Source organism: Nyctereutes procyonoides, unplaced genomic scaffold (assembly GCF_905146905.1).
Source record: "Nyctereutes procyonoides isolate TBG_1078 unplaced genomic scaffold, NYPRO_anot_genome, whole genome shotgun sequence".
In the NCBI taxonomy this organism is placed as follows: Eukaryota; Metazoa; Chordata; class Mammalia; order Carnivora; family Canidae; genus Nyctereutes; species Nyctereutes procyonoides.
Window position 1 is genome coordinate 25,352,828 of NW_026575139.1, and position 25,914 is coordinate 25,378,741.

The following is a 25,914-nucleotide window of genomic DNA, read 5'->3' on the forward strand; positions in this document are numbered from 1 at the left end:
TTTTGCTTTTGTTTTACACATCATCCCCCCCCAATGAAAAATTTTGACTCAAATCTTTAAGATTGCTGAAGGTGGAAGGTCTCATCTTCTGTAACTTCTTCCAGCTGAATAGGGGAGTAAAGATGTCCCTATCTAAGAATCAACATTGGTCAGTTGGGGGCTTAAATATATAGAAGTTACAAAAGATAGAGGCAGGGGCACCTGGGTGGCTCAGTCAGTTAAGCATCTGCCTTCTGCTCAGGGCTTGATCCCAGGTTGGGATCTCCCTCTGCTTCTCCCTCTTCCTGCCCTTCCCCCTACTTGTGTTCTTTCTCTCTGTCAAATAAATAAATAAAATCTTAAAAACACACACACACACCAAAAAGGTAGAGGCAGGTAATACCATGGGAGACCATATGTTTGGATCTCTTTCTGATGACAGGATCATTTATAGGCTTGAAGTTATGGCAGTGATGGAGTCTTGGCATCTGGTGGAAAGACAAAGAGCAAAACATGATTAGAATAACAAAAAGATGGACGCCTGGGTAGCTCAGTGGTTGAGTGTCTACCTTCAGGCGTGATCCTGGGTCCTGGGATCTGTCTTGCATTGGGCTCCCTATGGGGAACCTGCTTCTCCCTCTGCCTTAGTTTCTGCCTCGCTCTGTGTCTCTCCTGAATTAATAAAATCTTTAAAAAAAAATTAACAAAAAGAAAAGCCCAAATAAGAGTCCTTTGATAGTTGACAAACTTCTTCAGTCCAGGAGTTTAACCAGTCATTAAAGGAAAGAGAGGGCTGATTTAAAGGACCAATTTGAATATTCATATCAGTTAGAAACTCAGAAATATTTTTGTGGTAATCTGGAATGTATACACACTGTTCTGTTTTTACCATAGCACATGTTCCAGCTTGTGCAGCAGTTAAAACATCTAATGCCATTCTATTTTGTAAAACTGTTTTATGCATTTGTATTACTTAAGTATTTATTAGAGAAATGCTATTTTGAGTGTCATTTAGGACTTAGACTGTTTACTTATTAAGAGCTTCAGTGTGCCAAACAACATCATCCAATCCCAAGAAGGGAACAATGATGGATACTAGGTGGTCATACCAATGAAACACAGAACATATCCACATTGTTTTAAATTTGGAAGGTTACCTGGGTTGGTAGTCGTTTTAATAATGTGTCCATGCATCCAGGCAAAATCCATAGTACAGCAGCCTATCCAGCCTGGGGAAAGCTATGGACACAAATTAGAGCCGAATAGCCATTGGACCCTGTTAGGAGCTAGCCATCTAATTCTGGGCCTCCTTGAACTGCAGTCAGAATATCAAGGGCCATTCAGTTTTGGAGGGCCACCTTTTGATTTTGTGGGTGAAACTCAATCTACTGGTTGAGTCTGGTTAAAGATAGCTGTTGTATGCTCAGCTATAAAGCCTCTATTTGCAATTTTATATCAATAGAGAGAGTTCCTGGGGTAAATACAACTAAGGAATAAAACCACCAAGAAGCCCTCTTTGTTTGAGGTCTAGCCTTAACAGTATCCTAATTATTAGGAATCACTGGCAAGGGGGAGAAAATGTGTCTCAGGAGGTAAGTGCATCATCTAATGCAATCATAAGGAAGGGAAGGTCATCCATTTCCCCCCAAGTCCGTAGTTAAACCCATGAAGTGGGGTATGCTCCATTTTTTAAGGAGCAGTTTTGTCATCACAGTCACACAGAATTGGTCAAGGTGATAGTTGAGCTACACAGTTGTTGGGAAATCAATCCCATTTTGCACCTGTTCAAATAAGCATATACCACGGAGGTCCTATTATTTCCACAGAATAACCAGCACGAAGATTGTCTATAAATGAGCTATTGTGGCAGTTTCTCTGAAATTTACAAGTTGTCTAGTTTAGGCAAACACCGAACATTCAAAGACAATCAGAGTTTAACATCCTCAAAGGTGGGTTATTGAAACATAATTTTTCTCTTTAAAAATAATTATTTCCAGAGGTGGCCAAATTAAGACTAATTTGTAAAACAAGTTCAGTTTGAACAAACTTGGCCTAATTATTTACATAAGCTCAGCAAGGATAGGGATTGGTGTATAGATCTTTTAAAATCTGCTGCTGGAATTTTCATAAGGAATCTAGATTGAACTTTTAGTAGCCTCTTGGCCAGAAGCCAAGCCACATTCTTGCCATCAGTTATGCCTGCAATACCTGTAAACTTGGGTGAATTTCTCTTCATGAGATCCCCAAAGTATCCTGAGGTTCTTGCACCTGCCAGGAATTGACATTTTTTACTAACCTGGTAAGAGTACTGGGAACTCTGTAAGCAGAGGTATCAGGCAGCATTCTCAATGGGCTTTATAAAAGGCTCCATGTTTCATAAGTCAACCTCAATTCCTGAAAACTATTTGGTTCTATCTGAGTCTATGCATGTCTCTCTCAAATATGACATTCCAGTCAAAGCCTTAGTAAACTAACCAGTGTTTCCAATGGTATTCTGTTACAAGGAGAATAGTTTTTTTTTGTTTGTTTGTTTGTTTTTTGTTTTTTAATTTACTCATGAGACATAGAGAGAGGCAGAGACATAGGCAGGGGCAGAAGCAGGCTCCCTCTGGGGAGCCTGATGTGGGACTTTCATCCCAGGACCTGGGGATCACAGGGATCATGACTTGAGCCAAAGGCAGATGCTCAATCACTGAGCCACCCAGGTGCCCAGGAAAATAGATTCTTTTGAACTTATGCAAATGACCATGATTGCCGTGGAAGAAAAAATACTTAGACCTTTTGAGTATCAGAGGGTTCAGGTGGAGAGAAAAGTTAAATGCTTCAATTTGTTCACAAATGAATACTTTATCATATTTCTTTAAGTCATAGATATCTTAAGGGAAAGTTTCCTTAATCTGGAAAGTAAACATTTAGAGAATCAGCAGTGTTTCAAAGAAGAGTCAAAAGCTATAATCAGGGCAGCTCTGGTAGCTCCATGGTTTAGTGCCGCCTTCAGCCCAGGGCGTGATCCTGGAGACCCAGGATCGAGTCCCACATCAGGCTCCCTGCATGGGGCCTGCTTCTCCCTCTGCCTGTGTCTCTGCCTGTGTGTGTGTGTGTGTCTCATGAATAAATAAATAAAATCTTAAAAAAAAAAAGCTATAATCATCTTTTTCAGTTCATTTAGTCACATGTTACTAATTCTTGTTTGCAGTCTTTAGTTCTGGAAATTCTTACTGCATTTCAGTTTTATGATCTTAAAGATATCAAATACTTGTATTTGTCAAAAAAAAAGACCTTTATATGAATCTCCTTGAAGACGGAATTCATTTTGCAAGAGAATAAGATCAATTACAAATGACAAAAACTCAGAAATGGACATTGTTAATGATGTGAGTTACGATGCAGTTGACAAGGAAATTCAGTTATTTCTCTGACACAGAACACTCTAATAATCAGAATATTGAGTGATGACCTTGTACCAAAACCAGCATACCATATGAAGAAGCCTAATTAGTCAAAAAGATTTCATTCATGATTTAAATCTTTTTTTTTTTTTTTAATTCATTAGAGAGAGGGATCCCTGGGTGGCGCAGCAGTTTAGCGCCTGCCTTTGGCCCAGGGCGCGATCCTGGAGACCCAGGATCAAATCCCACGTCAGGCTCCCGGTGCATGGAGCCTGCTTCTCCCTCTGCCTGTGTCTCTGCCTCTCTCTCTCTCTCTCTCTTTGTGTGACTATCATAAATAATAAATTAAAAAAAATAAAAAAAATAAATTCATGAGAGATATATAGAAAGAGGAGGAGGGGAAGATGGTTCTAAACCTTGTCAGCTCGGACCAATGAGCAGGCACCATGGCTTTTTTCCACCAAAGTGGAAATATGCAGTTCATGTCTGGCCAGAGAAGACAATTTCCCCAAAACAAAGGGAGATTCAGTAGCTGCTTGGGAATATTCCTTAAAGTCCCTTTCCTGAGTAGACTAACCATACTTGGCTCTAATTATAGCCATTAACCTGGGAAATGAGGGAGAAGCCCCCACATTTATTAGGAGGAGGAACAGTGAGAGAGTCAGAGTCCCCCTCATTAGGGATGGCCTGTGTTTCCTCTAACAATCTGGGTTCTATCAGGAGGAGGCCTATTTAGATAATTATCATTCAGTATATCAGGAGGGAGTTTACTGGCCTGGTTACTGACCAGACATGTTCTGCTAGAGGCCCTTAGGTCTGGGTCCAGACTTAGAGCCCTGATGGTCTGGACCTGGGGTACCTCCTCCCTTTTGCCCTGCTTCTTGCAGAACAGATCTAACTGAGATCCTCCTGAGGCCATGCGGTATTACAGGAGATCAGTCTCTTCCTAAATTTTGCAATCTGAATTGTTTTCCATTGGGCTAAAAGGCGTCCTAAGGGAGAGTCCTTGGGAACTGAAGAGAGAAGAGCCATTACCAAGAAACCCCCACCACCACCACAACCATTTCCTGGGTGGCATCCCATGCAGAATATGTCAGAGGTCCTGGTGTCAAAGCTGTCTGAGGCATCCCTTGAACAAATCACTGTGATCACTGCCCTGCTGTAAAGTCCTGGGGGAGAGATGCTACCCCCGCCCCTCTGCTGGCTTCATGTATTTTTGGTGCATTTTCCCTCTATTTGTCTCTCACACTCTGGTGGGTCCACGGTGGAATCACCTCTGAAGGAATTTCCTCTGATTTGGAATCCATAAAAGGATTCGTTTTTGAGTTTCTGAAAGTGCACCCAATTGAAAACTTGCAGAAAAGAGAGAGCATCTTCTTTAGAGGCTATATATTCGGAATTCTAAAAATTGGTTATTGTATAGTTATTGTATAATATGAAAGTCAGTCCAAGACTTTCCTTGTTTGAACACAAGCCTATAGACTCATCTATAAACATGAAAGTTTTATTATAACAAGATTATTTCTTAATATGCACATACTTTAATTGCATGTACTTTATAGTTTTTTAATCCTACAACTTTTTTTTTTAAAGATTTTTTTTATTTATTCATGACAGACAGAGAGAGAGGCAGAGACACAGGCAGAGGGAGAAGCAGGCTCCATGCAGGGAGCCCGATGTGGGACTCGATCTCGGGACCCCAGGATCATGCCCTGGGCCAAAAGCAGGCACCAAACCGCTGAGCCACTCAGGGATCCCAATCCTACATTTTTATTGACCATAAATTTGATTTGTAGTTAAATTGTTGTGATATGACTGTTGTTAAGATAAATGATCATATTTATATGGTTCTAGAATGCCATATTCTGAACTTTCACATTCTCTGCCAAAGAACTGAATATTATTCAGTCATCTGTTAGTGAGAAACATCTGATAATACAGATAGTGCAGTAGGAAGTTGCTGTCTAGCAATTTATCTGGTAACATTTCCTTTTATAATTTCTGGGAGGTAGGTTTACTATGAAGTTTCAGGATTATCTTGCTGAATAAATATGCTTTGTTTTATTTTTTAGAATGCTAATGCTTTTAAAACTTGGAATAAGCCACTTGGTGTTTTGTTGACTTGACTTTACAATTATTTTTTTCCCCCAGTTTGCATAGTTCCTGGTCAATATAGAAATGTGGAGTGTCTTGACTGAATCCTCGTGCAGACAAGATCATTATGGTCCTGGTAGGTAGGATAAGTAACCTGATATAAGGTAATATCTGTGCTAACCTAAAGCTCTAAATGTACTTCATATGCTTCTGGGTCATTTTTGTTGGTGTTTTCTTTCCAAATTGGATTGTCCTTACCAAATGATGACTTTTCTCTTGTCCTATTGATTGTAATATCAAGTGTACAGTTTAAAAAGCAAATAACTTAGGACTACATAACAAAGTATATTGTATTTCCTGGTTTTCTTTTATTTTCAAAATATATAGTATTTGTAATTTTCTAGTTGTTCCCAAATTGGGTTTACTCTGTAAAGTCGTCATGGCTTTATTCTGGTTTAGACTGGAGACTCAGATTTCTACTCATAAATCATCCTTGAAATCATCTGATAGCAGATGTGACTCTATAGGTGGAAGAGAGTAGGTGTATAGCTTTTGATTTTGTTTTCATACAATGTTTGGAATTGTAGATAAATATATTATCCAAACTATATCTGAAGGAACTGATCAGTGTTTCTGAATATCAAGGGGAGTGAGTTACTTTTTTTTTTTTTAGATATTTATTTATTTGTTTGTTTGACAGGGTGAGTGAGCACAAGCAGGGGGAGCAGCAGGCAAAGGAAGAGGGAGAAGCAGGCTCTATGTAGGAAGCCCGATGTGGGACTGGATCCTGGGACTGGGGATCACACCCTGAGCTAAAGGCAGACACTCAACCACTGAACCACCCAGGTGTCCCCCATCTTATTTTTTTTTAATTTCTATTTATTTATGATAGTCACACACACACACAGAGAGAGGCGCAGAGACATAGGCAGAGGGAGAAGCAGGCTCCATGCACCAGGAGCCCGACGTGGGATTCGATCCTGGGTCTCCAGGATCGCGCCCTGGGCCAAAGGCAGGTGCTAAACCGCTGCGCCACCCAGGGATCCTCCCCATCTTACTTTTTTATTGCACATGGTACAAATAGAGAATTCTATTAAATATGTATTATGTTGTAATATTGGCTAGTTCACATCCCTGCAAAGGATAAGGAATCCTGGAGATCAAGGATTTACTGTTATAACTTTAAAAGCTGGGTATTTTTTTAACATTGTTTTATTTTTATACAATAATTATTACCACTGGCAATTGATTTGCAAAGTATTCAGTTTTTGTCCATTCTGACAAAGCCATCAAAGAGAACTAAAAGTTCTCTAAGAAAAATTATACACATAAATTTCAGTCCCTCTTATTTTCACTTTGATTTCATGGATCTGTCAGATATTTACTTAAGAAATGTTAAAAAAAAAAAAAAAAAAAAGAAATGTTTAGTGAGGGACACCCGGGTGGCTCAACGATTGAGCCTCTGCCTTTGCCTCAGAGTGTGATCCCCGGATCCAGGACCAAGTCCCACATCAGGCTCCCTGCACGGAGCCTGCTTCTCCTTCTGCCTGTGTCTCTGCTTCTCTCTCTCTCTGCCTCTCATAAATAGATGATTGATACTAGTAGATAGATAGATAGATAGATAGATAGATAGATAGATAGATAGATAGATAGATCGATAGATCCTTTAAAAAAAAGAAATGTTTAGTGAGGGGGTGTCTGGGTGGCTCAGTCAGTTAAGCATCTGACTCTTTATTTTGGTTCTGCCATCATCTCAGGGTCATAAGATTGAGCCCCACTTCTGGCTTCCTGCTGTCTGCTTCTCTCCCTCTTCCTCTACCCCTTCTCTTGCTCATTTGTGCTCTCTCTAAAATAAATAAATAATTCTTAAAAAAAAATTTAGTAAGTACCAGCTGTATATCATGCTACCTGATAGCTTGAGGAGTACAACACCTTCAAGTGGCTTATAGTCAGGTGTATAAGGTACTGACCTGAGCATTGATCTGTGGAGAGTACACAACTTCACTGGCACCTATATACAAACAGTTAATAAAAAACACCAAGCAGTGATGAATAAAGGGGAGATAGCATAAGTGCTGCAAGAATTTGGTGACATGAAAGACTTCATAGAGAAAGTTTATAGATGGTGGACTGAAAGGAAGGGGGAAGACTTTGTGGAAAGGCAGAATGATGTGAGCAAAATTCAGTATGTTTGAGACAAGGGGATGTTTAAAACAGTAGTTTCCAAATTGTGGTCCATGGACCTGTAGCATCAGCATCACCTGGGAACTTGTTACAAATTAGAAATGTAAGTTCTCAGGCTCCACTTGAGAACTGCTAAATTGCTGGCAGTGCGGCCCACCAACCTGTGTTTTAACAAGTCCTCCAGGTGGTTCTGATACATCCTAAAGATTGAGACTTGCGAGACTAGAGCAAGGTTCTTGTATGAAAGTAGTGGGCAAAAAAACTTCAGTAAGGTAGCCTGGGAATTCACAGTGGAGGACTTCAGATATTGGGCAGGGAGTTAAACTTTTGTCCTACAGTGCAGCATCACCAACTTGTAACTTGAAGGCTGGATTTGACCCATAGGTGTGTTTTGCCAGGCCTGAAAAGTGGCTTTTTTAAAAAATTTTTAAAGATTTTTATTTATTTATTCATAAGAGACACACAGAGAGAGGCAGAGACATAGGCCAGGAGACAGTGATAGTGATGTCTACAGACTTGCCTCTAGACTCTAGAGTCTGAGGGTTGAGGCTCAACAATCTTTTTGGGCGTTCCACACATACCACCATAAACACCTATTCTTGCATTTACTGTATGAGAAAGCCCTACATCCAATGACTAGCAGTTAGTTACTCCATGATGTCATAATCTCCTGGTTTCCTTTCTTTTTCCTTGGTTCCTTTTCTTTCTTTCTTTCTTTTTTAATATTTATGTATTCATGAGAGACACAGAGACAGAGGCAGAGGCAGAGGGCAAAGCAGGCTCCCTACTGGGAGCCCAATGCAGGACTCGATCTTGGGACTCTAGGATCATGCCCTGAGCTGAAGGCAGATGCTCAACCACTGAGCCACCCAGGTGTCCCTGGGGTTTGTTTGTTTTTTTAAATATTTATTTATTTTATTTTTAATTTATTCATGAGATAGAGAAAGGCAGAGACATAGACAGAGAGAGAAGCAGACTCCATGCGGTAAGCCTGATGTGGGACTTGATCTTGGAACTCTGGGATCATGCTCTGAGCCAAAGGCAGATGCCCAACCACTGAGCCACCCTGGCATCCCTGGGTTTTTTTTTTTTTAATGGAATTAGTTGTCACTATTTAAAAACTGGATTCCACACAGAAATCTGTACTTTCAGCTTGTCTTGAAAAATCAGAAAACCTGGCAATATTGGGCTGGTGATTCATCATGGCAGCAATTTGCGGCAGCAGCGCCCATTTAGATGAGATGTGTACTCTCTAGCTTGCCATAGTCCCTACCAATTCCTATTGGTTTACACCTTTACTCAGTTGTATTTCTTCCTTGGCCCCCGTAAGTATTTAGGTATTTGAGTTTGTACCTTCTGTTACAAACAGTGGGAAGTTGATGAAAGTTTTGTTTTTTTTAAAGATTTATTTAATTTAGAGAGAATGAGCAGCAGGGAGGGGCATAGGGAGAGGGAAAGGATCTCAAGCAGACTCCCCTCTACGTGCAGCTGGACATGGGGTTCAGTCTTACAACCCTGAGATCATGACCTGAACTGAAATCAAGAGTTAACAAATGCTTAACCAAATGAGGCACCTAGGCACCCAAAATTGTGAAAGTTTTAGAGAGTGAATTGATTTATGTATTCATTAATTCATTCAACAAACATTGGTTAATTAAACATATATGCCATTGTACAGTGTTCAAAGATAAGTGAATTCCTAATATGCTCTGGATTAAAATCTAGTGGGAGGGGGATCCCTGGGTGGCTCAGCGGATTAGTGCCACCTTTGGCCCAGGGTGTGATCCTGGAGACCCGGGATCGAGTCCCATATCAGGCTTCCTGCATGGACCTCCTTCTTCCTTTGCCTGTGTCTCTGCGTCTGTGTGTGTGTGTGTGTGTCTCTCATGAATAAATAAATAAAATCTTTAAAAAAATAAAATAAAATCTAGTGGGAAAATGATGAAGACAGTAGTGTATGGATTTGAGAATAGAAATGTTGGTAATTTGCTGGGTGGCTCAGTGGTTCAGCGCCTGCCTTTGGCCCAGGGCATGATCCTGGAGTCCTGGGATCTAGTCCCACGTCAGGCTCCTGACATGGAGCCTGCTTCTCCCTCTGCCTGTGTCTCTGCCTCTCTCTTTCTCTTTCTCTCTCTCTCTCTTTCTCTATCATTAATAAATTAATAAAATCTTTAAAAAAAAAGAAATGTTGGTAATTTGAAGACCAATTAAGCTGTAACAATCTAAGTCTGAAATAATAAAGGCCAGAATTTAGTTATTAATAGGGATACTAGGAGGAAAAAAAGGAGAAAGAGATGAGAGAGATACTGCAAAGGAAAAATCATCAGTTCTTGATAACAGATTGGAATATAGAAGGTATGAGAGTAGAGAATTCAAAGATGATGAGGATTTTGGGTTGTGAATTAGGAAATCTAACAGATGCCACTAATAGAAACAGGAAATAAGAAAAATCCATTTAGCCCTCTCTGCAGGGTGGGGGGCAAGAGTGCCAAGGAGATGGAGCATTTGGAGATGCCAGCTTGAAGTGTCTCTTGTTTTGAGTTCAGTGTATTGACATGCATACAACATTAAGTGTTTTTAAAAGGAAAACTTAATAGAAATGTCAAGATTGCAGGCTTAGAGGTAGATATCACTCATTCCATCCTTGGATTCCAAGGGCATACTAGGAGAAGTATTTAAGTTGTCAACAAAATGTATGAAGACCTTTCTTGAAAACATTTGCTTTGGGGCCCATATAGTTAGAATTTATAATCTTGTTTGAATCCTCTCTTGGTTGTATTATTTTCATATTTATGCTGCACAGGTTAAGTTAAACTTTATGGGAGAATAGAAGGTACTGTATAAATTCAAATGCTTAAAGACATTTTCTAAGTATCAGTACTACCCTTCAAAATTTAAATCATAATTGGCTATGTACCTATGAGATATCCAAAGGAAGAAGTGTTGTCATAGCTGTTGTTTCATTGAAATAGTAGCCAAAGTTTTTCCTCATTTGATCTTATGTTTAGTTCCATCTGCACTTTCCTCTTTTTTTTCTTTTTGAAGTAAACTCTGTCTAGTGTGGTGTTTGAACTCACAACCATGAAATCAAGAGACACATGCCCTATGGTCTAAGCCAGCCAGGCACCCCCATCTGCTTTTTATTTTTTTTAAGATTCATTTATTTGAAAGAGCGAGCATGAACAGGGGAAAGGGCAGAGAGAGAGAGAGAATGTCAAGCAGACTCCACCCTGAGCTCAGAGCCTGATGCAGGCTCCACTCACAACCCTAAGATCATAATCTGAGCTGAAATCATGAGTCTGACACTCAACCAACTGAGCCACTCAGGCTCCCCACCACATAATGTTTTTGAAAAAAATTTTTTACTGTGGTGGTAAAATATATAACACAAAAATTGCCATCTTAACCATTTCTAAGTGTACAGTTCAGTAGTATTAATTATATTCACAGTCTTTTATAACCATTACTACTGTTTCCAAAACTCTGTCATCACCCCAAACAAACTCTAAGCCTATTAAGCAGTAACCCCCATTGTACCCTCCGCTCAACTCCTGATAACGTCTGATCTACTTTCTGTCTGTGAATTTACTTATTCTAGACATTTCATATAAGTGGAGTAATATATATCTTTTTGTATCTGGCTTCTTTCATTTAGCATAATGTTTTCAAGGTTCATCCATATTGTAGCATGTGTTAGAACTTCATCCCTTTTTTTTTTTCAAGTTTTATTTATTTAAGTAACCTCCACACACCCTATGTGGGGCTCAAACTCACAACCTTGAGATCAAGAGTCACATGCCCTTCCAACTGAGCCAGCCGGGTGCCCCAGAACATCATTCCTTTTTATAGCTAAATAATATTTTACTAAATATATGTATCATATTTTTGTTTACATATTTATTAATGGACACTTTGGTTGTTTCCACCTCTGGTTGAACAGTGCTATAATGAACATCAGTGTAGAAATACATTTGTTTGAGTCCCTGTCTTCAAATTGTGAATGTATACTTAGGACTAGAATTGGCTTGGTGCCTTTTAACCATGTACTCATGTACTCATACATGTAATACTAAATGGCCACTCTTGATCACACTGTGGAACACACAACTCATTATCTGAGTTCTTTATGGAGAAAAAAAAACCCCACTAAGTGCATAAACTAGATTTTATCCACTTTGTGGATTAGCTCCTTAGTCACTGACCCCTATACATTTACACACATACATTTATACAGAGATACATACTAGCTTTTAGAGGGAGTGTGATTTGCCTCCCTTTGTTGTTGCTGATTTTATAAACAAGTGATTTTATAAGAGTGGCTGTGGTTGTAGTTTAAATGAGAAGAAAGTATGGAAGAAGACAAAGAGCTTAAGAGTACTAGACTGCAAGTCAGGGGATGAATGTGGTGATCTGGTTTCCAAAGACTGAACAGATTAGAAATAAATGTGAAAAGAGATTACTACCTCAAAAATAAGCATCCTGACAAGAGGGAAAAGAGAGAACTTTGCTCTTATGATTATCCATGTCTATCTTCTACAGGTTGAAAAAATGTCACATTAGTTGAAAGAAACAAAGGGGAATGCCCAGAAGAAAAAGAAAATATTGGTAAGTAGCCGATATAAAGTAGTACTCTACTTTTCCATAGGTAGATTTCTCCACATTCTGCTTTCTTATTCCTGAAAGCTCATGATAAATGGAAAGGGATCTATGAGCCACTAAAAAAGCTGTCACAAAATCTGCAACCCTTATTCTTTTAGAGAGACTCTAATTTGCATAAGTTTACATAAAAGTCTAATAATTATGTCTTTCTGATCTTCATCCCATTGATTTTAAAGATTTTTAAAAATTACATGATGGCAGCTTATTGAAGGAATCACACCCATGACACACTAATCAGTGATAACATAATATGTCAGGGAAAACAAGCTCAAAAAAGTAAATCAATCTGGGACCGTTTAGTGGCAGGCAAACAGTTCTATAGAACTGTAGCCCCAGAGGCATTCCAGGTTTGCAGAAAAACATAACTAATGATCATAATCCTCACCCTGAATCATAAGTCACCTTAGAAATATTTGTAGCAAGCATTGTGTTTTTTGTTTATTTATTTATTTATTTATTTATTTATTTATTTATTTATTTATTTATTTATGATAGTCTCACACACACACACAGAGAGAGAGAGAGAGGCAGAGACACAGGCAGAGGGAGAAGCAGGCTCCATGCACCAGGAGCCCGACGTGGGATTCGATCCCGGGTCTCCAGGATCGCGCCCCGAGCCAAAGGCAGGCGCCAAACCGCTGCGCCACCCAGGGATCCCTGTAGCAAGCATTGTTAAATTAAAGATGTTATGTTATTTAAAGGGGAAGCATCTTAGACACATTTGAAGAAATGTACTTATATGGTAGCCCTATTCCTTGCTTTATATATCAGATATCACATAATATTTCAGTCTTTCTCATTTTTTCATTTTGATGTAACATATTTGAAGCAGAAGATACTTTTCATTTGATAACAAGAAAGGGAAAATGGGTTTTCATTTCTCTTCCCACATATTCCAGTGTAAACAGTGACAGAGCACACTGATCCTTGTAATTACTCTTCTGCACATAAATACCTCCTACAACGGATATGAGTTTGAAGGCAGAAATGGTTGATCACCTTATATTTTTATTATATTTGCTCATTGGGGGAATATTAACCCCCTCCTGACTGGTAGTATCTTCCTGTATAAAGGTTTCTCACTCTTCGTGAATGGGTAAGAAAAGACCTTATGACTTGTGAAGAGAGAGAACCAGCAAGGCAGCTGCTTTCCCTATGCAGTGACGATTGTAGCCAAGTCAAGCCCAAAACCATGAAGAATGAAGTCAGGCACTGTCTGATCTCATTTTGGTATAACACCCAAATGGTTTCATTGTATATCATTGGCCTTTTTGACACTTATCTAATGATGTTTTGATTAAAATGGAATAAAGTACAGAAAGAAGTGATCTATTAATAGGAAAGAATTTTATATTTGTTGGTTAACTACCAATGTATCAATTCTAATTCCTTTATTGGGAGGGTTTGATCTTACGGTTGGAAAGACCTTAAAAGAAATCTCATTCAATCAGCCTTCTGGGACAGTGTGGTCAGATTTGAGCTGAGCCCTTGGGGCAAGAATCCTCTCCTGCCTGCCAGCACAGCAAATCCTACTGCTGGAAGGTTCTTCCTGTTTAATCTCTCCCCTTGTGGTTTCCATGCTTACAGATCTTATTACAGTTCTTTGGCAGATATCTAAAACAAGTTATTTAATAACCCTTTTTTATTTTGTTGATACTTGAAAAATGCTGGGTATAAAGTTATTCAGTGGTTTTCATGTCTGTACCAGTTGTCTGTTTTACCCTTCTACCAAATATCTCTTTATTACCTAAGTATAAATGCTACTGCTGTCTGATTAGAAATTTTCTTTCTATATATAGCATGAAAAAAGTTGCTGTTCTGTTTAATATAAATATTTTCACTCTATGCCTTCCTTGATTAAGCATTTTATTTCACTGTTAGGTTTATTATTCAGTTATTAATAGATGCTTATAATCTTAACAAATGTAAGGACTCATTTGTTTTCTCCCTACTCTTTTCTAAATATGTCTGACTTTTTTGAAGTATTTAAATTCCTGCCACCCTTAGGAACAAGCAGAAAGTTGTATGAGTTATAGTTTTTATGACTATAATGCTTTTCCTTAAGGAAAATATTGGGACTAGGGTCACCTGGGTGGCTCAGTTGGTTAAAGCGTCTGACTCTTGGTTTTGGCTCAGGTCATGATCTCAGGGTGGTGAGATCAAGCCCTGTGCCAGGCTTCACACTCAGAGCAGAGCCTGCTTGAGATTCTTTCCCTCTCCCTCTCCCCTAGCTTGTGCTCACTTTATTTTTCTCTCTCAAATAAATAAAACCTTTTTAAAAGATATCAGAACTATAACAAAAAATGGAAAGCATCAAGTAGTAGAATATGACATTTTCAGAAATTTTTTTAAGATATTATTTATTCATTCATGAGAGACACACAGAGAGAGAGAGAGAGCCAGAGACACAGGCAGAGGGAGAAGCAGGTTCCATGCAGGGAGCCTGATGTGGGACTCGATCCCAGGACTCTAGGGTCACGCCCTGAGCCAAAGGCAGATGCTCAACCGCTAAGCCACCCAGGCATCCCGATTTTCAGAAAAATAAAAGTCCATACTGTTTTTAATTTTTAAAAGTTAGTATCAGTGGAATAACATGTAGTTCCTAAAACAAGAAGTGTGTAAGCTCTGTTAATAGAAACATCTATAAATTGAAAAAAAAAACCCAAAGACAAAATATTATGTAAATACTGGTTATAACTTGCAGTAGCCTGTAAGATGGCCTCCAGTGATTCTCACCTCCTGGTATTCATACCCATCCTCTCATCAGGATTGGTCTGTATGGCCAATGAAATATGGGGGAAATAATAGTATATGACTTACAGAAATAAGTCATGAAAAAAACATCGCTGCTTCTACCTTGCTGTCTCTTGGATTTCCCACTCTGGATGAGACATCCACCATGTTCTAAGATATTCAAGGCTCTTTGGAGCGTCAGTGTGGGAAGCAGCTGCAGCTTCCTTCCAACAGCCAGCATCAGCTCGCCAGCCATTGAGTGATCCATTCTAGGAGGTGGGTTTTCACCTTCAGTCAAGCCTTCAGTTGACTGTAGCCCCAGCCTGCATCTTGACTCCAGTATCATGAGCGACCCTGAGCCAGAACTATCCAGTGAAGCCATTCTCAAATTCCTGAACTACAGAAACTGTGAGATAATAAATGTATATTATTGTTTTAAGCAACTAAGTTTTGAGATTATTTGTTGTGCAACGATAGGTAACTACTGTATAGCATTGCAAGTATTTATTGGTTTGACTAATAGAAGAGAACTTGGACAATGTAAATAATGTTTAGTATCCTTTAGCTTTGAGGGGAGGAGTTACTTCAGTTTATCACAATTTTAACAGTGTGTTTGATTAAAGAAATTCAATATAGCTATAGAACTAGTGGATTCAGAAAAATAAAATTATAGTTTCTCCTAAATATGTTTAGACTAGGTATTCATTAATCAATTACATTCTCTTAAAATCTATTTATAAAAGTATATATTATTTTTCCTTTTTTATAAAAAGATTTTTAAAAAGATTTATCTACTCATTCTAGAGAGGGGAAGAGGGGCAGAGGGAGAGGAGAATCTCAAGCAGACTTCCCAGTGAGCACAGAGCTTGACATGGGGCTCGATCTCAGGATCCTGAGATCAGACCTGGGCTGAAATCAAGAGTCATATGCTTAACTGACTGAGCCACCCAGGTGCCCCTAAAGATTTTAATTTATTTGAGAGAGTGCACGAGAGAGTATGAGTTGGGGAGAGGGAGCAGAGGGAAAGAAGCAGACTCCCCTCTGAGCGGGGAGCCCAATTTGGGGCTTGATTCCAGGATCCTGGGATCATGACCTGAGCTGAAGGCAGAGGCTTAACTGACTGAGGTACCCAGGCACCCCTATTTTTCCCTTCTTATGTCACTTTGTAATTTATTCTTATCATCAGTTTCCATTGAGAACTTTCTTGGGCACTCCTGTAGGTGCTTGGGCTACGTCACTGAGCAATTCCTGATCCCTGCTCTCTAGGAGCTTATATTCTATCAGAAGAACATAGATAATAAGCATAATACATAAACTATCTCATATGTTAGAATGTGATAAGGTGCTATAAAAAAATGAAAAAGATTGTTAGGGGGATTGACAGAGCAGGCAGCAGTAAGGGCACATGACGGAGGGAGTTTAGTATTAAAGATAGGTCTCAATAAGAAAGTGGCATTTGAACAATGATTTGAAGAAGTTGCAGGAATTTATCAAGTGGATGTATGTTTCTGACAGTGGGGACAGCTATGGCAATGCCCTACATCAGGAGCATGTTTGATACGCACACAGATGTCAGTGTTGGGGGAGTGAGTAAGATGAAAGCTTAGATAAGGTCAGAGAGGTAATGGGGAGAGAGGTAGAGAAATGGATCCGTGAAGACTGTATTGGAATCTTGCTACTCTGGGGGAAATGGGAAGCCATTGCTGCATTTTGCAGAGGAGAGACATGCTGTAACATATTTTAAAAGGATGACCTTGGTTGCTTGTTAAAAAGACTCTAGGGGAGTGAGAATAAAAGAGAAAAAAAAAGAGACTAAAAGCAGAGATGTGATAAGACATTATTAGAATAAATCACATGAGAGATGATGGTGACTCAGGCCAGGGTGGTAGCAATGAGTAAACAGAAATGGTCAGATTCTGGAAATGTAATGAAGGTAGAACCAGCAGAAAACAGATTAAAGCTCTTGGTTGTATATAGGAAGGAGATGAAACTGCTGTAAGACTTTTGTATGTCAATGCCAGTCTAACTTTCCAGCTTCATCTCTGATCATTCTCCTCTGCGGTCTACTTCTCCTCCCACCCCCATATCCATTTTTCCCTAGAGTCATTCTAGATGACCCTCCCTGAGTGATCTAGTGGTTAAAATTGTGGACTCTGACATTAAACCATCTGGGTGTGATTTCTGGCTCTTTCTCCTTACAACTATGTGGTCTTACCTAGCTGCTTATGCTTCAGCTTTCTCATTTCTAGAATTGGGATGTTAATAATGGAGCCCAACTCACAGAGTGGTATGGTAAGATTAAATGAGATAATGCATATAAGCTGTTATCATTATTAACTCATATTATGTTCCTTTGGCCACAGTCTTTCCTCTGCATTAAGTACTAACCCTCTCTTCTATACCCTCTTCCATTATAGTCTACTTTTTGTTTTTGTTTTGTTTCTGTAATCCGTATTACAAAAATATTTGAGGAAATCAAAAAATAAGATCAAATCATCCATAATTTACCTATCTCTTTTCATCATTTTATAGTCCCTCTGGTCTTAATAATCTATATTATTTGTGTAATTCTGTTCAATTTTCATGATGTAATTCTGTTCAATTTTCATGATCAGCTCAGATGTCATCTCATGATGCATTTCCCAATCCTGTAGGTAGAGTTAGTCCTTTAAGGCTTTGGGATCCTTTAGTGTTTTATGATTAACTTAAGAAGGTGTGGTTCTTTTTCTATGTCTGTCACTTCTACCAGCCTCTGAGCTTCTTGAATAAAAACATCTGTTTATTCAGGTTTAATTCTTGATCACCTAGCACTTAATGGGCATCAGTGAACATTTATAGAATTAGATGCTGAAACAGAGCCTACAAAGGCTCCACTTCAGTCTTTATTACATGTAACGGCCAGATTCATATTTATGACACTCTCTTCCTCAAAATCCTCAGTGGCTTCCCATTCCCTGCGGAGTTTAGTCTAAACTCAGCTGAGGGGATCCCTGGGTGGCTCAGTGGTTTAGTGCCTGCCTTCGGCCCAGGGCCTAATCCTGAAAACATGGGATCGAGTCCCACATCAGGCTCCCTGCGTGGGGCCTGCTTCTCCCTCTGCCTGTGACTCTGCCTCTCTCTCTCTGTGTCTATGAATAAATAAATAAAATCTTTTTTTAAAAACTAAAAATAATAATAATAATAATAAACTCAGCTATTTGGTATGCTGTACTGTCTGACCTGAATTTGCCTTTCCAACTGTATTTCCTCTCACAGTCAAACTGATGTGTTCACTGTTCCCCAGGGGCCTCCATCCCTTTTCTATATCCATGTCTTGAATCAATGTTTCCTGAAAGCACTCCTTTCCTGTCTTAATGCCCTTTCTCAGGACCCTCCTTAAATGCCACTTCTTTCACAAAGCCTTCTCAGTTATTCCAGCTGGGAATAATGTCTCCATGCTTTGAAGTCTCAGAGCACACTAACTGAGAGCTACTTGTCACATTTTAACTTTACAGAGGTAGTTAATGGACATGCATTTTCTTTCCTGTTTCCTGTAATCTCTTAAAGGGTGAGTCTAAAATGATTCATCTTTGCATGCCGTACTTGTAAGTAGCACTGGGCAACTGATAATTTCTGGAATGGCTAAATGAATGACTATATGAATAAATAGGATTCCTAGAGTAGCACTCCTATCTATGAGCTGGTTTGGAGGGGAATGGGGAGTTGGGTATGTGATACATCACCATAGTAAGACACTAGGAAAGGTGGTACTCCCTTCCCTGATGCTTTTGTCTGCAGATATTATTAGCTCAATTGTACCAAGCCTATTCATGAGAAATTTACTGATGTCTGACATGTTCCAGGCTTAGTACTTGGGTCTGGGAATACGAAAGATATCATGTACCCTGACCTTAGACACCCTTCAGATAGCAAAGTGTTCCAGGACTCTGGACCTTGGTTTTGGGTATGTAGGTCCCAACATACATTCCCAAATGAGGTATCGCTCACTCTGGATCTATTTCAGACTTAGCTAATTAGACTAGTCTTGTTTTTGCTTTGCTTGACTAACTTGTGCTCTGGGTGGTTTAGCTAATCCATTTCAGTAGTTCAGCTTATTTTTTAAAATTTCCATTCTGGTTAAATTTTAAACTTGCATTATGTTTAATTTTTAATTTTATTAGAGCTAGCTTCTCTGTGAAGCTCAGGAGAATTGGCAGTAGAGCTTCACTAAGACTTTGTGGTGGAACTTTCTAGTCACCTGTCCCGTTCCATTATTTTAAACTATTGAGAAATACTGTGTCATTTTATTCAGTTGAGCCAATATGGATATTTGTTTAGATAGGGAATAGAAAGATTTAAATAACGGTCAGGTGTCACCATGGAACTGTTTGTTTAAGGAAAACAAATCCACTCCTTTTGGAATCTGATTCAGTGCCTACAGAATCATCCTTCCTCACACCTGTGCTCTATTCTGGTCCTCTATACTCCATCTGTTTAATACTTAAAGTTCTCAGGGTTTTCCTTGTGTCACTTCACCAGTTAATTCCTACCTCTGATTTAGGATCCAGCTTAGGCCTCATCCCTTAAGGACCCTCCCTTTCCCTTCCCGCCTCCATCTTTCCCCTTCTGAGATGAGTTACTTGCCTCTTAGGTCCATTCCTATAATATACTTTTTTTTTTTTAAGATTCTGTTTCTTTGAGAGAGAGAACACGAGAGAGACAGCATGAGTAGGGGAGAGGCAGAAGGAGAAGCAGACTCGCCACTGAGCAGGGAACCCAACTGGGCTCAATCCCAGGACTCAGATCTTGACCTGAGCCGAAGGCAGCTGCTTAACTGACTGAGCCAGGCACCTCCCATTCTTAAAATATTCTGTGCATATTCCCATAAGAGAACTTACTACAGTTTGTACATTTTAGCTATTTGTTTACTTGTCTGTGTCTTCTAGTAAGTTGAAGCCCCAAGACCTGGGACTATATTTGATTCCTCTTTTGTGTCTAGAAGCTAGCATAGTGTCAGGAATACATTAGACATTCAGTAAATGCTTGTTAATTAGACAATTCAATACCCAGCTTTCTAAATTCATCACAAGGATAAAAGCTATCAAGAAGTACAATTAACTTTCTCACTCTTGGGCTAAGGTTATAAAAACATTAAATAGGGAATTATTAACATTAGTACATAGTTATGTATTATATAATTATAAATATAACATTTAATAATGTAAAAACATTATTACATGTAGGTAATTAATATCCTGTATACAAACACAGAATTCAGTTCTGAGCAACTTCTGCCCTACAAGTAATAATTCTATTTGGCACTTAACTATCATAAAAGTAGATGAACCAGACAATCATGTGTACCCAGAAAAAAAGTGGATAAGGGAGGAGTGAAGGATCAAGAAGGGAGTGAGCTAACAAAAAGCCACGTAGTTAGTTGCAAACTAACACAAAGGTGAATGTGGTTCATGAAGCTAACTTGCTTCAGAAGGGCTGAACTAGGAGCAAAGAGCAAAAGGCAACCAACAGTGAAAGCAAGGATTCATGGGGAACAGGCAGACATGAGCAGGTGAGCACCCAAATGGGGCCCAGGTTCTATGGTATTTTAATCTGTCTCTGGTGACATGGAAGAAGGGAATCTGCAGCATGAAGCTCTAGGGAGGCTGCCTAGGAAGTATTAATGTTTACTATAGAGACAAAGATATATTGAAAAGACCTTTGGAAGGAAATGAGAACAGTGACAAACGCTAGCTGGCACCAGGGTCTCAAAAGAATTGAAGAGGGGGCTTTGTTGGGGTGAATAGGTGAAAAGTGAGCAAGAGATGTTGAGAAGACCAGTTCTGAAGGAGTGAATTTCAATATACTGATGTGTATCTTCCCTAGTGTATAGAAAAGTAAACTTGACCATCTGCATTATTTTGAGTAGCATATAAAACATATAATTGACACATTTGGAGAAACAATCCTGCCTTGGAAGTTTTGAATTGTGATCTTCCACTGGGCAGATAATTAACTTCCTGTTGGAAAGAAGTCAACTATTATATATTTGTTAAATGGGTAGGATCCAGTTCATCCTTTCATGGTATTTATTCAACACCTGTGTGCTAGCCATGTTCCAGTACCAGGAACATATCATTGTATACAATAGACAAAAATTCCCGCTCATATATAGCCCACATGAGGATAGCAGGGAGCAGGGAATCTGGGAAAAAAGAAAAAAAAAAAAAACCCACACACTAAAGTAGTAAATTATACTGAATATGGAAAGTGCCATGGAAAAAAATAGAGAAGGAAGGTAGAAGATACATATGTGGCCAGGTGGGTTGCAATTTTAAATACGGTACACAGGGAAGGTCCCAAGAAGATGACATTTGAGCAAAGACTAAAAGGATGAGTAAGCTTTGCAGGCTGGGACCATATGAAAAAGGATGCCATTTTATAAATTATAAGCCTTTATAATACCATTCTTAGCTAATCTTAAAAATGAGATTGGAAATGGTGTTAGAAGGTAGGGATTGAGAGCACAAGGGTATTTTATGTTTTCATCCTCTGCTTTGTCTAAACTCTATTGTTTAGTTTTATACTGAGCACCTGGTATGACTCTGCACTTTTTCACTCCATGAAAACAGATACCTAGCATGCATTTTTTTCCCCTTGAAATCTCTTGGAAGAAAGACAATGTTTACTTAATGGAAATAGAAGCTGGAGAGGTTTTACAGAAACCACAATAATAGAGAAAACATGAGTGAGCCCTGAGAAGGTGCGTGGGATAAGTTGCAGAGGTTAAGGAAAGCTGGTGACTGGAAAGTCCCTTAATGCTTTTCCTGAGGGAGAAAAGGGACCAAGGACTGGATATGGTTTGAGCTCTGGACAAAGTGAGGATCCATTAATACTCAGAGAATCTGAAAGTGTCGTTTTTGTTTTCAGTTATTTAGATTGATCTATATGACCAGCCTGTTTGTTGTAAAAGACGAATCAGCCAAAAGGAGTGATATAAGATGTGAGTATGAATCTGGCCAAGCAGTTACTCTATTTTGGTGGTGTTTTCCTGGGATAGTTTCCTTTGAAACTCTAAAAGGTTTTTGTTTTTTTCCTAGCCAAACCCTTTATTCTTAATTGTAAAGTAGAAGTCCAGCCTTGAATTGTGTTCAAACTAATAATTCTAACTCTGCTTTTTAGTACCTCACAACTACTGTAGTTATTTTAAAGTTAAAAAGTTAAAACTCTAAATGCAATTGACTTCAATTTACATTATTTTGAATATGTCGCCTTTGGGAAGAGAGACATTTTTATAAAATGAACCCTAAAAGGTCAACGTACTTGAGAATGACTGAAAATCCTCAATATATTTTCCAGATTACTCATACTCTGTTAGAGATAAGGGGACTGGACACTGGGAACTTTGGAATTAGATCTTATTTAACCAGCTACTGTGACTTGCATAAGGAAAAGTCCAGAGAAGAAAGCTGGAACAGGACATCAAAACTGTTTTGAGCAAAGTACATAAAGGGCAATTAAGGAAGCCTTAAATGTGAGCGGATAGATATGTGGTATTCTTCATGAATATCAGGAGAAAATTAAGCCTAGCTTATCCAGGAGACATTTTGTCATGTAACCCTACTCTAGGTTTTCAGCAGCATTTGTATCCGACCTACTATAATACACAGAGCTAAAACAAATAAAGCTGAGCACTAATGCTAAGATTTTTGTCTTTGCTAAGAACATATTAAGAAATATAAGCAGTAACTTGCCGTAAGGGAGGCTTTTGAAATCAGAAAAAGAAAGGTTGGTAAGAGTGAAGACTGATTTCTGGCCAAGATTTTACCATTGACCTTTATGACTTTCAGCAAGTCATTGAACCTCTCTGGCTTAATTTGCCCATCTGCCTTAAGTGGTTGTTTTCTGTTTGTTTGTTTTTTTTGTTTTGTTTTGGTTTTTTTTAGAGGGGGTTTGTGGTGGGAAGGAGAGAGAGAATCCCAAGCAAGCTCCATGCCAGACGTGGAGCCTGATGTTGGGCCCAGTCTCACGACCCTGAGATTATAACCTGAGCCAAAATTCAAGAGTCAGATGCTTAACTCATTGAGCCAGCCAGGTGCCTACATCTGCCTTAAGTTCTTACTGGGATAACATGGCCTAAAGCCTGTGAAGGATGTTTTCCAAAACCATAATGTCTAGGTGTCTGGCTGGCTCAGTTAGAGGAACATGCAACTCTTCATCTGTGGGCTGTGAGTTCAGGCTTCGAGTTGGGTGCAGAGATTACTTAAATAAATTTAAAAAACTCTGAAAAACCCACAATGGTCTATTTAAGTGTTTTTAAAATAAGTTGATTTCCCTAAAATGTGATTGTATGTGCAAGCCACTGGCAATATTATTGGTCACGGGTAGCAGTCCAGTAGCCTGATTTTTGAAAGCTGTAGACACCCCAATGCTACTGACTTTATAACTTCTTTGTAACTTTATGGCTTTAATTCAGAAATTGAAACATCTTATATCAATTAAAAAGACAAAAGAGAGGGAAAGAGAGAGAGAGAAGGTTAGTGTATGTTCTAAAGACAAAATTGTCAAAATGGAAAGAAGACAGATGCAATAAAAAGAGCAGGTATCAGAGAAAGCCTTGAGTATGAGAAATCCACTCTACAATTGAAAGTAGAGAATGAGGAAATATATTTTAAATCCCAATTTCCTTCTGCAGCAAAATACTCTTTAGAAATAGGTGCTAAAAGCCTATGTTACCCTGGTCTAGCTTATTGTGCTGGTTACAAAAAAATAGAGAAGGAGCACCTTGGGGGAAGGGATGGGATTTCTATAGTAGGTACTTCTTCCTTTACAGGTATAAACAAAAGACCAGTTGGTCTAACCTTGTGTTTATTTGTCCTGTAAGCCACTGCAGGTGTATGAACAGCATTACTTCTGCAACAAAAGCCTAGACTCACCACATCTTGGGAAGAGAATGGCCACTACCTGGGGGGCAGCCTTTTTCATGCTGGTGGCTTCCTGTGTTTGCAGCACAGTCTTCCACAGAGACCAGCAGACTTGGTTTGAGGGTGTCTTCCTGTCTTCCATGTGCCCCATCAATGTCAGTGCCAGCACATTGTATGGAATTATGTTTGACGCAGGGAGCACTGGAACACGAATTCACGTTTACACCTTTGTGCAGAAAATACCAGGTAAGTGTAACTGGTACCCTCACCAGTGCCTACTAATCCATACTTGAGCATCTCCTTCCAGAAACAAATGTGCTATGAGTACGCAATATGAATTACAGAAACTTAGAGTTACTGAATATCTTTCTTCAGAGAAGATATTGGGCCATAATTAACATATAGTTTAATTCACTGTGAAATTAGATCTGGGTTGCCTGTAATCTGAAACCCATATGTCCAAGAAGTATAGCTATAATTTGTCTCTCCTTTTCTCTAAAGGTGGTTGATACTCCAGGGTCCAGAATATTGAGAATTTGGAAGTGGTCTTGAGAGAGGATCAGTGCCATCCTTGGAGAAGGAGATGAGGGAGACCCTGAAAATTAACTTTTTCTGAACTTCCAGTGCTCTCAGGTTGCACATAGAGCCTAGGGGATGGGCAGCCCAGGTAGCTCAGCAGTTTAGCACCACTTTGGCCCAGGGTGTGATCCTGGAGACCTGGGATAGAGTCCCACGTCGGGCTCCCTGCATGGAGCCTGCTTCTCCCCCTGCCTGTGTCTCTGCTTCTCTCTCTCTCTCTCTGTGTCTCTCATGAATGAATAAATAAAATCTTAAAAAAAATAGAGCCTGGGGCAGCAGTAGGAGCTAGGTATCCATCCTAGGAAATGCCATAGGGACGCTTAAGAATTGCCTGTCATCTTCTGTCCCCCTACCCAATATTCCTGCAAACCACTCCTCACAGGTGGGATTACTTGGCATGGCTTGGAGGAATAACCTACTAATCTAGTAGGTCATATGATACAGAGCCCACTATTAAAAGCAGCCTAACTTTTAGTAATCAGCCATCTCTCCTCTGTTTTGTTCATGGACAAAATAGGACAGCTTCCAATTCTGGAAGGGGAAATTTTTGATTCTGTGAAGCCAGGACTTTCTGCTTTTGTAGATCAACCTAAGCAGGTGAGTTTTTGACAATTAGATGTTTAGATTCTTAATGCTTTGATAACTTCACCACACCACTGCTTTAAATATCTCATGCTGTTCACTACTCATACTGAGGCCGTGTGCAAGATCAGTTTTCTGTCCTCAGCCATACTGGATAACAGAAATTGTACTCCCCAAGCTCTCTAGGGCTTGGGCAGAAGGGGGCTAGCATAGATGATAGACATGCAGGAATGACAACATCTTTTAAGAGATTGTTCCCTTTGTATTTAAGTTGATTTTGAGTTGAGGCTGTCAACTACATTGATTAATGTAAATACAGAAGTTAGACATGGAGTTCTATATAGAGTGTGAGGTATAAACATGGCAGCTGAGACAATGTAGACCCAATGAACTTCATTTCAAAGTACCCTGATATAGGACAGACCATGCATGCCTATACTCTAGAATTTGGGCAAGAACTCATGAAAACAAAAATCTTTTGTATTAGAGGATGAATGGAGAGTTTGGCATGACCGTATTTCACATTTGAGCAGCCATATGTATTATACCCAGTTGTTAGAGGCCACACTGCAGTAGAATAAGACAGGATATTGAACTTTGGTAGCAAATACGAAGGTATTATTCCATGTTACAAGCATAATCATTAACCAAAGGAAAACCTTATAATAAAAATGGCCTGGGGCATAAAATGTCATGGGGCACTTGGCTGGCTCAGTCAGTAGAACGTGCAACTCTTGATCTCAGGGTTATGGGTTTGAGCCTCATGTTGAGTGTAAAGATTACTTAAAAATATAATCTAAGAAAAAAGCGGCTTG

At 39.3% G+C, this 25,914-nt stretch overlaps 1 protein-coding gene across 6 annotated transcripts in view; it reads left to right on the forward strand.

Moving 5' to 3' along the window:
* Positions 1–25,914, forward strand: part of ENTPD5 (ectonucleoside triphosphate diphosphohydrolase 5 (inactive)) — a 53,782-nt gene that overhangs the window by 1,917 nt on the left and 25,951 nt on the right. For 3 of the 6 annotated variants that reach the window (XM_055303686.1, XM_055303684.1, XM_055303687.1), the window contains exons 2-6: positions 5,520–5,598; positions 12,186–12,251; positions 21,945–22,017; positions 23,899–24,184; positions 25,035–25,114. In XM_055303686.1, coding sequence (XP_055159661.1) covers positions 23,968–24,184; positions 25,035–25,114 — 297 coding nt within the window. In that variant the 5' untranslated portion in view covers positions 5,520–5,598; positions 12,186–12,251; positions 21,945–22,017; positions 23,899–23,967. Of the gene's footprint in view, positions 1–5,519; positions 5,599–12,185; positions 12,252–20,451; positions 20,587–21,944; positions 22,018–23,898; positions 24,185–25,034; positions 25,115–25,914 lie in introns of those variants that run through there. The other 3 variants (XM_055303688.1, XM_055303685.1, XM_055303689.1) reach the window with 3 other exon arrangements.